Below are 12,652 nucleotides of genomic sequence, written 5' to 3'. Positions count from 1 at the left end.
TAGTAAAAGCTTTTACAGATATATAAAACGGAAAAGAGTGACTAAAGTAAATATTGGTCCCTTAGAAGATGAAAAGGGGGATTTAATAATGGGAAATGTGAAAATGGCTGAGACCTTAAACAATTATTTTGCTTCCGTCTTCACAGTGGAAGACACAAAAACCATGCCAAAAATTGCTGGTCATAGGAATGTGGGAAGGGAGGACCTTGAGATGATCACTATCACAAGGGAGGTAGTGCTGGACAGACTAATGGGACTGAAGGTAGACAAGTCCCCTGGTCCTGATGAAATGCATCCCAGGGTATTAAAAGAGATGGCGGAAGTTATAGCAGATGCATTTGTTATAATCTACCAAAATTCTCTGGACTCTGGGGAGGTACCAGTGGATTGGAGAGCAGCTAATGTAACGCCTCTGTTTAAAAAAGGGGGCAGGCAAAAGGCAGGTAACTATAGGCCGGTTAGTTTAACATCTGTAGTGGGGAAAATGCTTGAAACTATCATTAAGGAAGAAATAGCGGGACATCTGGATAGGAATAGTGCAATCAAGCAGACGCAGCATGGATTCATGAATGGGAAATCATGTTCAACTAACTTACTGGAATTCTTTGAGGATATAACGAGCATGGTGAATAGAGGTGTACCGATGGATGTGGTGTATTCAGATTTCCAAAAGGCATTCGATAAGGTGCCACACAAAAGGTTACTGCAGAAGATAAAGGTACGTGGAGTCAGAGGAAATGTATTAGCATGGATAGAGAATTGGCTGGCTAACAGAAAGCAGAGAGTCGGGATAAATGGGTCCTTTTCCGGTTGGAAATCAGTGGTTAGTGGTGTGCCACAGGGATCAGTGCTGAGACCACAACTGTTTACAATATACATAGATGACCTAGAGGAGGGGACAGAGTGTAGTGCAACAAAATTTGCAGATGACACTAAGATTAGTGGGAAAGCGGGTTGTGTAGAGGACACAGAGAAGCTGCAAGGAGATTTGGATAGGTTAAGCGAATGGGCTAAGGTTTGGCAGATGGAATACAATGTCGGAAAGTGTGAGGTCATCCACCTTGGGAAAAAAAAGTTAAAGGGAATATTATTTGAATGGGGAGAAATTACAACATGCTGTGGTGCAGAGGGACCTGGGGGTCCTTGTGCATGAAACTCTTTTTCACCAAAAGGTTAGTTTGCAGGTGCAGCAGGTAATCAGGAAGGCAAATGGAATGTTGGCCTTCATTGCGAAAGGGATGGAGTACAAAAGCAGGGAGGTGTTGCTGCAACTGTATAAGGTATTGGTAAGGCCGCACCTGGAGTACTGCGTGCAGTTTTGGTCACCTTACTTAAGGAAGGATATACTAGCTTTGGAAGGGGTACAGAGACGATTCACTAGGCTGATTCGAGAAATGAGGGGGTTACCTTATGATGATAGATTGAGTAGACTGGGTCTTTACTCCTTGGAGCTCAGAAGGATGAGGGGTGATGTTATAGAAACATTTAAAATCATGAAAGGGATAGACAAGATAGAGGCAGAGAGGTTGTTTCCATTGGTGGGGGAGACTAGAACTAGGGGGCACAGCCTCAAAATACGGAGGAGCCAATTTAAAACCGAGTTGAGAAAGAATTTCTTCTCCCAGAGGGTTGTGAATCTGTGGAATTCTCTGCCCAAGGAAGCAGTTGAGGCTGGCTCATTGAATGTTTTCAAGTCAAAGATCGATAGATTTTTAAGCAATAAGGGAATTAAGGGTTACGGGGAGAGGGCGGGTAAGTGGAGCTGAGTCCACGACCAGATCAGTCATGATCTTATTGAATGGCGGAGCAGGCTCGAGGGGCTAGATGGCCTACTCCTGTTCCTAATTCTTATGTTCTTATGTTCTTATGTTCTTATGTTCTTATGTTCTTATGTTCTTATGTTCTTATGTTCTTATGTTCTTATGTTCTTATGTTCTTATGTTCTTATGTTCTTATGTTATGTTCTTATGTTCTTATGTTCTTATGTTCTTATGTTCTTATGTTCTTATGTTCTTATGTTCTTATGTTCTTATGTTCTTATGTTCTTATGTTCTTATGTCTGCGATCTCCCGGCATGCTCTCCTCTCTCCAGATGAGAGAGATGAGATCATGCATTTGCGCCAACAGTGCCTCTCCGCCATACTTCAGTGCCTCGGCGGGGATTCCATCCGCTCCCGTAGCCTTGTAGTTGTTAAGCTGTCTTATGGCTTTTTCTACCTCGTGCAGGGCTGGGGTTTTACTGAGGTAGTGGCGGGTAGTATGCTGCAGGATGGAGTCGATGACACTCGAGTCAAAGGCAGAGTCTCAACCGAAGATCTCCTCAAAGTGCTCCTTCCAGTGGGCCCTGACTGCCTCGGTGTCTTTGATGAGTGTTTCCCCGTTCTTAGCCAGCAGTGTTTGGGTGTTTGGACCGTATGTGGCCATGACTGCGGTGAAGAATCCTCGCACATCATTGCTGTCGGCCAACTGCTGTAGCACCTGTGCTTTCTCCATCCACTATCTGTTCTTTAGGTCCCGGGTTTTTTGTTGGACCTCGGCCTTAAGTCGTCTGTAATGCTGTCTTGCTGCTCCAGAGTTGGATTGTTGTTTAAGGCTCAGAAATGCCCTGCGCTTGCGATCTATTAGCTTGTAGATCTCCTGGTCATTCTCATCAAACCAGTCCTGGTGTTTCCTGGTTGAGTGACCGAACGTCTCTTCGCAGGCACTGGTTATGGAGGCCTGGAGGCCAGACCCAGCGTGGTGGCATTCTGCATCTCGGGGTTATCAAGGCACGCCAGGTTAACAGTGAGGCGCTGACTGTATAGGGCTCTCTTAGCTAGGTCTTTTGAGTGCCCCGGCATTAACTTTTTTGCGGCACTGCTTCTGCTGCCGTCGCCGCTTTGGGGCTATGTTGATGTCAATGATGGAACGGATTAGCGGCGGTCCGTCCAGCAGTCATCAGCTCCCATCATGGCACGGGTGATGCACACATCCTTGCAATATAGGAGGTTTGGTAGCATAGTAGTTATGTTCCTCGGCTAATAATCCAGAGGCATGTTTGAATAATCTGGAGAATGTGAGTTCAAATCCATAAAAATACTGGTATTGGTAAAAGGGACCGTGAAGCTGTCAGATTGTCGGAAAAATCCAACAGATTCACGAATACCTTTAGAAAAGGAAAACTTTCCCGTCTTTACCCGGTCCCACACCAATGTGGTTGACTCTTAACTGCCCTCTGAAGTGGCCTAGCAAGCCATTCAATTCCCAGCACCTTCTCAGACTATCTATAGCAATAAATGCCAGCAATCCTCACATCCTGAGAGTGAATAATTATACAGCACTATGTTTCAAAAGTACCTCACACAATTAATTACTTTTGGAGTGCCGGAACTTATGAAGTCAAAAATCTACCACCTAAATTAAAGAGGCCGTCGAGGCATTTAGTGACAGAACATAAAAGGATACCGATACAGTAAAGAATTGGCTGACGATGCATTATTGGCGAAGTGCAAAGGGGGGCATTCTGCAATCGGCCATGCTATACCTGACCGAAGAACACTTGACTCTGACACTGAGTGCCAACAATAGAAAAGTGTTCCATTCCTAGCAAAACCATCCCTTAGTTTGATGAAAACTCCTAAGGGGCATTACAATGGAGCTTCCTCTACATGACAATAATTATTCAGTGGTGTGCAACGACCAAAGCAGTACATTTTCAAACTATTTAAATGCAAAAGGAAAAACTTTCAAACAACATGAACTGCAGCCAATTTCTCCCCAGGCATCCCCTAATACTGTTCTTAACCAGCTGCTCAGAGATGACCAGAAGCAACCCTATGCCAACTCTCCAAATTGTTCCCCACCCTTTCTGGAGAAACAACTGATGTTTCCTCAGCACTTTACCATACAGTGCGTCAGAGAGATCATAAAGGCAACAATGTGAGGAAATCTGCAACCATTTTGTTGCTATGCCTCGATTTTCCGAATCAGATACTGAAATAGTGCACAACAGTTACATAAGAACTAGGAACAGGAGTAGGCCATCTAGCCCCTCGAGCCTGCTCCGCCATTCAACAAGATCATGTGTGTTAAATTCACTTTAGCATTACTGATCTGTATCACTGATCCAATTAAAAGAAAACATTGAGAAACAACATGATCCAGGTTTCAAAAATGCTGACACAGGTAAATTAGATTTAAACAAACTGTTTGGCTTGGACTGTAAGTAAATAATGAGATACACTGGATTAAAATTAATAAGCTTCTTCGGAAATGAGAACTTCTATCTTCCCACTTCCCCCAAGGTAAAAGATAAATACACATAGGATAAGGAATAAACAAGCAAATTAGAAGCTCAAATTCAGCTTAAAGGGTATGATAATGTAGCCATGAGAGACCTGGCTACAGGCTGGGTATGACTAAATATTACAGGCTGCAAGATCTTTAGAATGGACAGGGAAATTGGGAAAGAAGGAGAAATACCAATATTGATTAAAAAAAACACTATTACAGCAGTTGAAAGAAGGGGGGGGGGGGTTAGTAAAGGCGTGCAGGCAGTGGAAACACTTTGTACAAAATTAACAGCAAAGGACGCAATACTCTATCGGGAGTATTTTGAAATCAGCCTGACTTAAGTTTAAAGCCTTAGTTTGTAACTCTCTTCTCGGTCTCAAACTTTACATCAAATTTGAGAGTTGTCTACAGATCTCTTGACAGTAATGGTATAGTAAATGGGACGCATAAATACGGATATGAGAAACATATAGCAAAAGCAAAGCGGTTATAATGGGAGATTTTAGTTTTCACAAAGACTGGGAAAAACAGAATTGCACAAGCCATAATAGTAGAGAATTTCCAGAGTGTATTCAGGAGTTTCCTGTTTTAGAACTGACAAGGGAACAGGCCATACTAGATTTCGTGATAAGTAATAAGACAGAACGAGTAAACAATCCGATGGCACAGGAACATCTTGCGAATACTGACCATAACATGACCAAATTTGATGTAAAGTTTGAGACCGAGAAGAGAGTCACAAACTAAGGCTTTAAACTTAAGTCAGGCTGATTTCAAAAGACTGCGACATAAAATGACCACAGCAAACAGAGCTGAATTGTTAACAGGTAAACCTACAAACAGTGGGAGGTATTCAAAGAAGTATTTTGTATAATACAAGGTCAGTACATACCCCCAAAAAGGCAAAAGCTCCACTTATGTAGTTAGGCAACCATAGTCAACAAATGATGCGAGGGTAAGACACAGTATGAAAGTAAGAGGTGTACAGAAATGCAAGGAAAAATGGAAATCCAGCTGACTGGGAGAGCTATAACAATAAACAAAGGGACACAAAGAAAGTATGTAGTGCTGCATAAAGGAATATAAAAAATACTTGCAAACAATATTAAGGCAAACAGCAAAAGTTAATAAATAAATATGAGAGGAAGAGAATGGCTAAGGGAAATGTGGGCCCAGACACACGTGATACTATAATCCAGGGGTTCTCAACTGCGGTTCGAAATAAGTTTTCAAGAGGTCTGCTGACCTCCAGTTGAGAACCCCTCACCTATAGAACACGTTTTGAGCAGCCCTCTGACCTCATCAGCAAATATCACTTTCGTCTCCGGCCCCACATAGGACGCGAGGAACTGGAAACCGCTGCTCGGCCCAGTGGCTCGTGGTTATCGGTCCACTGTGCCGTCAAGGAGATGCCATCCAATCTCAGCAGGCTGCTTTGTGATATTTTGCTTTTAATTTGGGGAAAATAATCTCTCTGCACTTCTCCATTCAGTTAATTGCGAGATTAGCCACAGAAATGTGAGTATGCAAGAAGGGTGCTAGGAGCGGCGACCAAGGCAGTTTGGCTATCTACTGGAGAACAACCATGATCTTATTAAATGGCAGAGCAGGCTCGAGGGGTCAAATGGCCTACTCCTGCTCCTATTTCTTATGTCCTTAACTAATGGTGTGTGCTTCATGGCACAGTGAAGGATGCCCAGATTGAGGCAGAGGGAAACTATGAGGCAGGCTAGTAGGGAGAAGAGCCTTCTGAACTATTAGTAATAGACAAGAGGAGAAGCAAGAGCTGGTACAGCCGCCAACACCATCAGTCTCATCAGCACACCATCTGCTCCAGTGACAGCTTATTAACCTCAGTGACATTCTATTAACTTCAGTACAACTCTACCAACCCTGGCAACTTCAGAACCAACAACAAGTTTCACGTTAAGTAAATAAAACAAAAATAATAAATATGTGTTTAATTGTATAACTGATTTTTATTAAGAAAAAGTACTTGTGTTGTGTCTGTGGAATTTTTATAACATGGGAGGAGAACTCCTGCTGTAATCAACAATGGTAGACTTGTTGAATGAGTACTTTACATCAGTCTTCACAGTAGAGGAAGAGGACAAAATATCAGTAGCACAAGGGAGACTAAAAATAAATAAAAGGAAAGAACTTGTTGGATTTAATACAAGTAAAGAAAATTGTAATGGAGAAAATAATGAGACTTAAGATAGACAAACCTCCAGGTCCTGTTCGTTTCCACTGCAGGATGTTAAAAGATGAGGAGGAAATTACAGATGTGTAGTAATAATCTTCCAAAGCTCTCGATTCAGGAATTGTGCCGTTGGATTGAAAAATTGCAAATGTCTCTCCATTATTTAAGGATGGGAGACAGAAACCAGATCACTATAGACCCTTCAGTCGAATGTCAGTTGCAGGAAAATTCTTAACCAATAAGGGAATAAGCAGTTATGGGGAGCGGGCAGGGAAGTGGACCTGAGTCCATGATTGGATAAGCCATGATCGTATTAAATGACGGAGCAGGCTCAAGGGGCCTTATGGCCTACTCCTGCTCCTATTTCTTATGTTCCTATGTACTAGAATCTATCAATAGGGACAGGGTGGCTGAGCACTTGGACAAATTTGAGCTGATTAGAGAGTCAGCATGGCTTATTCAAGGGTTACATCATGTCTGACTAATTTAGCTGAATTTTCTGAACAGGTCACTAACATGGTGGATAAAAGATTGTCTGTATGGACTTCCAGAGGCATTAAGGTTCAACCCAAGAAACTGTTAGCAAAAAATGAAAGAGCATGGAATTGGAGGCAAACTTGAATGGATTGGGAATTTGAAATTATTTGGTAAGTCAGAGAGAAGGGGTAAAGAGAAATGTGACAAGTGGTGTTCCCCAGAGGTCTGTACAGGAGACTCAGCTTTTCACCATATTTATCAATGACTTGGATGAACGAATAGAGTTGTATATCAAAGTTTGCAGATAATACTAAGTTGGGAGCAGGAAGTTGCATCGGGACATTGATAGATTAAAGTGAGCAGGCAAAACTGTGGTAAATGGAGTTCAATATATGGAAATGTGAAGTCATCCACTTTGGATCCAAGAAAAGACAAATCAGAGTACTTTCTAAATGGTAAGAAACTAGGAACTGTGAAGGAGCAAAGGGATATCGTTATCCATGTATATAAATCACTAAAAGCTAGTGCATACAAAAAGCAATCAAAAAGGCGAATGGAATGTTGGCCTTTATCTCAAGGGGACTGGAATACAAAGGGGAGAAGGTTATGCTCCAGTTGTATAGAGCCTTGGTCACACCCCATCTGGAATACTGCGTTCAGTTCTGGGCACCACATCAAAGGAAGAATATATTGGCCTTGATTCACCAGAATTATACCAGGGCCAAAAGGGTAACATTATGAGGACAGGTTGCATAAATTTGGCTTGTATTCCCTTGATTATAGAAGATTGAGGGGTGATCTAATCGAGATGGTAAAATGATAAACGGATTTAATAGGGTAGATAAAGAGAAACTTATTTCCACTGGTGAGGGAATCTAGAACAAGAGGGCATAATCTTAAATATAGAGCAAGACCATCCAGAAGTGAAATCAGGAAGCACGTCTTCACACAAAGGGCAGAAATCTGGAACTCACTCTCTAAAGGCTGTGAATGCTGAGTCAATTCAAACTTTCAAGACTATGATCATTAGAATTTTGTTAGGTAAGAGTATCAGGTAATATAGAGCAAAGTCAGGTAAATCGGGTTGAAGTACAGATCAGCCATGATCGAACTGAATGGTGGAACAGGCGCGAGAGCCGGAATGGCCTATTCCTGGTTTATGTTCCTATGGACAGAGTGCCAGAAAAAGTTCAGAACGAGTCTATTATTTCCTCAAAAATGGCAACATCATCCGAAAGCACGGTGTCAGTTTCCACATATATGTTGACGACATTCAGCTCTACCTCACCATTACTTCTCTCAAACCCTCTACGGTCTCTAAATTGTCAGACTGCTTGTCCGACATCCAGTACTGGATGAGCAGAAATTTTCTCCAATTAAATATTGGTTTGGTCCTCGCCACAAACTGCGTTCTCCAGCCACCGAATTCATCCCTTTCCCTAGTATCTGTCTGAGGCTGAACCAGACTGTTCGCAACCTAGGCGTCATATTTGACCCTGAAATGAGCTTCCGGCCACATATCCGCGGCATAACTAAAACCGCCTATTTCCACCTCCGTAACATTACCCGTCTCCGCCTCTGCCTCGGCTCATCTGTTACTGAAACCCTCATCCGTGTCTTTGTTATCTCTAGACCTGACTACTCCAACGCTGGCCTCCCATATTCTACCCTACATAAACTTGAGGTAGGTCATCCAAAACTGGGCAGCCCATATCCTAACCCGCACCATGTCCCGTTCACCCATCACCCCTGCGCTCGCCGACTTACATTGGGTCCCGGTTAAACACCTCGATTTCAAAATTCTCACCCTTGTTTACAAATCTCTCCATGGTCTCGCTCCTCCCCATCTCTGTAATCTCCTTCAGCCTCACTACCGCCCCTCTTCCCCCGCCCGAGATGTCTGCGCTCCTCAAATTCTGCCCTCTTGAGCATTCCTGATTATAACTGCTCAATCATTGGTGTCCATGCCCTCTGCTGTCCGGCTCTCTACCTCTCTTTCCTCCTTTAAGACGCTCCTTAAAACCCAACTTTTGGTCATCTGCCATAATTTCTTGTGATGTGGTTCGGTGTCGCCACATCGAGCCCCAAGCCACGTCCCTGTGAAGCATCTTGGGACGTTTTACTACGTTAAAGGTGCTATATAAATACAAGTTGTAGTTGTTGTAAATATTACTGGTCCATCACCTCCCAACTATCACATATTACATTACTGGCCCCCCCCCCTTCCCCTCCTGGGCCCGTCCTCTCCACGCCCCCCTCCCTCCTGGGCCCGTCCTCTCCACGCCCCCCTCCCTCCTGGGCCCGTCCTCTCCACGCCCCCCCTCCCTCCTGGGCCCGTCCTCTCCACGCCCCCCCTCCCTCCCTGGCCCGTCCTCTCCCTCGCTGGCCCAGCCTCTCCCCCGCCTCTTTCTTCACCCCCCACTCCCCAGCCTCTCTCTCCCTGCCACCCCCCCAGCCTCTCTCTCCCTTCCCCCCCACAGCCTCTCTCTCCCTGCACCCCCCACCCAGCCTCTCTCTCTCTCTCTCCACCCCTCCACTCCCCAGCCTCTCTCACCTCACTCCCCAGCCTCTCTCTTCCCCCACTCCCCAGCCTCTCTCTGCACCAACCAGCCTCTCTTCCCCCCACTCCCCAGCCTCTCTCCCCCTGCCCCCCCCCCAAGCCTCTCTCTCCCTGCCCCCCCCACCCAGCCTCTCTCTCCCTGCCCCCCCCACACAGCCTCTCTCTCCCTGCCCCCCCCACACAGCCTCTCTCTCCCTGCCCCCCCCACCCAGCCTCTCTCTCCCTGCCCCCCCCACCCAGCCTCTCTCTCCCTGTCCCCCCCACCCAGCCTCTCTCTCCCTGCCCCCCCAGCCTCTCTCTCCATGCCCCCCCCCACCCAGCCTCTCTCTCCATGCCCCCCCCCACCCAGCCACTCTCTCCATGCCACCCCCCAGCCTCCCAACCACTCTCTCCCTGCCCCCCCACCCCACCCAGCCTCTCTCTCCCTGCCCCCCCACCCCACCCAGCCTCTCTCTCCCTGCCCCCCCCACCCCACCCAGCCTCTCTCTCCCTGCCCCCCCACCCAACCCAGCCTCTCTCTCCCTGCCCACCCCCCCCACACACCCAGCCTCTCTCTCTATGCCCCCCCCACCCAGCCTCTCTCTCCCTGCCCCCCCCACCCCACCCAGCCTCTCTCTCCCTGCCCCCCCCCACACCCAGCCTCTCTCTCCCTGCCTCCCCCCCACACCCAGCCTCTCTCTCCCTGCCCACCCCCCCACACCCAGATCTCTCTCCATGCCCCCCCCACCCAGCCACTCTCTCCATGCCCCCCCCACCCAGCCACTCTCTCCATGCCACCCCCCAGCCTCCCAACCACTTTCTCCCTGCCCCCCCACCCCACCCAGCCTCTCTCTCCCTGCCCCCCCCCACACCCAGCCTCTCTCTCCCTGCCCCCCCCCCCACACCCAGCCTCTCTCTCCCTGCCCCCCCCCCCCACACCCAGCCTCTCTCTCCCTGCCCCCCCCCCACACCCAGCCTCTCTCTCCCTGCCCACCCCCCCCCCACACACCCAGCCTCTCTCTCCCTGCCCCCACTCCCCAGCCTCTCTCCCCCTGCCCCACTCCCCAGCCTCTCTCTGCACCACCCCTTCCGGCCTCTCTCCACACCCACCACCCCTCCCGGCCTCCTCTCTCCACCCACCCCGGCCTCCCTCTCTCCTCCTCCCCCTCCCTGGCCCGGCCTCACCCCGGCCTGGCCTGTCCCTCCCCGGCCTGTCCCCAGCACCTGGCCGTCACTGCGCCCACCCGCCCGCTCACCCCTCATACCTCGGGATAGCGCTGCACCAGTCTGGCGATCACCTCCCGCTCCACCTGCCACTCGGGCTTCCGCAACTGCTTCTTCTGCAGCTTTATCTTGGTCTTCTTCTTTTGATATTTCTTTTTCCATCGCTCGTAGTTTCTAACGGTATCACCGCAGTGGGTGGGCCGGCCAGTGAAAGCCATGCCTGGATCCAGCGTGTAAACACACAACTTCCGTCACACACTCAGCACGTCGGCAGCAGAGCGCAGTCGCGTCCCAATGATGTTGCAGAAGCCGGACTTCCTTGGTACTTTGTTGTTAGTGAGTCATCACCTGGCGGGAACCCAGTCACTATTCAAAATTAGGACAGATCAACCTCGAAAACTAGCAGTAGTTAACGAGCAGCTTCATAACTAACACAAAAGCAAAATACTGCGGATGCTGGAATCTGAAATAAAAACAGAGAATGCTGTAAATCGTCCTCGACCCGAAACGTTAACTCTATTTTTCTCTCCACAAATGCTGCCTGACCCGCTGAAATTTCCAGCATTCTGTTTATAGTTCATAACTAGTTTAACATCACCCTGAAAATGAGACAATGTCAAGTAAAAGCAAGCAATTAGGCTGAGTGCTAAGACACTGCCCTGTAACAAGTTCTAGGTGTAGAGAAGATGAGAGTTAGCGCAGATTTTTAAGATTATGAAAGGTCTTGATCGTATGAAAAGGAAAAGATTCATTTCTTTGGTTAAGGAATTAATGAGAAAGAGGCCATCAATTTAAAATTCATTGAGAGAATAGAAAGATAGGTTAGAGGAAGTGGTCCTAGAAATAGTAGATGTATTGGTGATCATTTTCCAACATTCATGGACTCTGGATCAGTTCCTATGGACTGGAGGGTAGCTAATGTAACCCCACTTTTTAAAAAAGGAGGGAGAGAGAAAACAGGGAATTATAGACCAGTTAGCCTGACATCGGTAGTGGGGAAAATACTAGAATCAGTTATTAAAGATGTAATAGCTGCGCATTTGGAAAGCAGTGACAGGATCAGTCCAAGTCAGCATGGATTTATGAAAGGGAAATCGTGCTTGCCAAATCTTCTAGAATTTTTTGAGGATGTAACTAGTAGAGTGGACAAGGGAGAACCAGTGGATGTGGTGTATTTGGACTTTCAAAAGGCTTTTGACAAGGTCCCACACTAGAGATTAGTGTGCAAAATTAAGACACATGGTATTGGGGGTAATGTATTGACGTGGATAGAGAACCGGTTGGCAGACAGGAAGCAAAGAATGGTCCTTTTCAGAATGGCAGGCAGTGACTAGTGGGGTACCACAAGGTTCAGTGCTGGGACCCCAGCTATTTACAACATATATTAACGATTTACACAAAGGAATTAAATGTGTAATATCTCCAAGTTTGCAGATGACACTAAGCTGGGTGGCAGTGTGAGCTGTGAGGAGGATGCTAAGAGGCTGCAGGGTGACTTGGACAGGTTAGGTGAGTGGGCAAATGCATGGCAGATGCAGTATAATGTGGATAAGTGTGAGGTTATCCACTTTGGTGGCAAAAACAGGAAGGCAGATTATTATCTGAATAGTGACAGATTAGTAAAAGGGGAGGTGCAACAAGACCTGGATGTCATGGTACATCAGTCATTGAAAGTAGGCATACAGGCTCAGCAGGCAGTAAAAAAAGCAAATGGCATGTTGGCCTTCATAGCGAGAGGATTTGAGTATAGGAGCAGGGAGGTCTTGCTGCAGTTGTACAGAGCCTTGGTGAGACCACACTTTGAGTATTGTGTGCAGTTTTGGTCTCCTAATCTGAGGAAGGACATTCTTGCTATTGAGGGAGTGCAGCGAAGGTTCACCAGACTGATTCCCGGGATGACAGGACTGACATGAAGAAAGACTGGATCGACTAGGGTT

At 46.8% G+C, this 12,652-nt stretch overlaps 1 protein-coding gene across 1 annotated transcript in view; it reads right to left on the bottom strand.

The window, feature by feature from the left end:
• ddx10 (DEAD (Asp-Glu-Ala-Asp) box polypeptide 10) overlaps positions 1-10,997 on the bottom strand; it is a 464,721-nt gene extending 453,724 nt beyond the window's left edge. The window contains exon 1 of the mRNA XM_070892172.1: positions 10,757-10,997. Coding sequence (XP_070748273.1) covers positions 10,757-10,933 — 177 coding nt within the window. The 5' untranslated portion in view covers positions 10,934-10,997. The remainder of the gene's footprint in view (positions 1-10,756) is intronic.
• Positions 10,998-12,652: the final 1,655 nt, after the last annotated feature.

The sequence above is a fragment of the Pristiophorus japonicus genome, chromosome 10, assembly GCF_044704955.1.
Source record: "Pristiophorus japonicus isolate sPriJap1 chromosome 10, sPriJap1.hap1, whole genome shotgun sequence".
NCBI classification, from domain to species: Eukaryota; Metazoa; Chordata; class Chondrichthyes; family Pristiophoridae; genus Pristiophorus; species Pristiophorus japonicus.
This window is presented reverse-complemented; position numbering and strand designations above follow the sequence as displayed.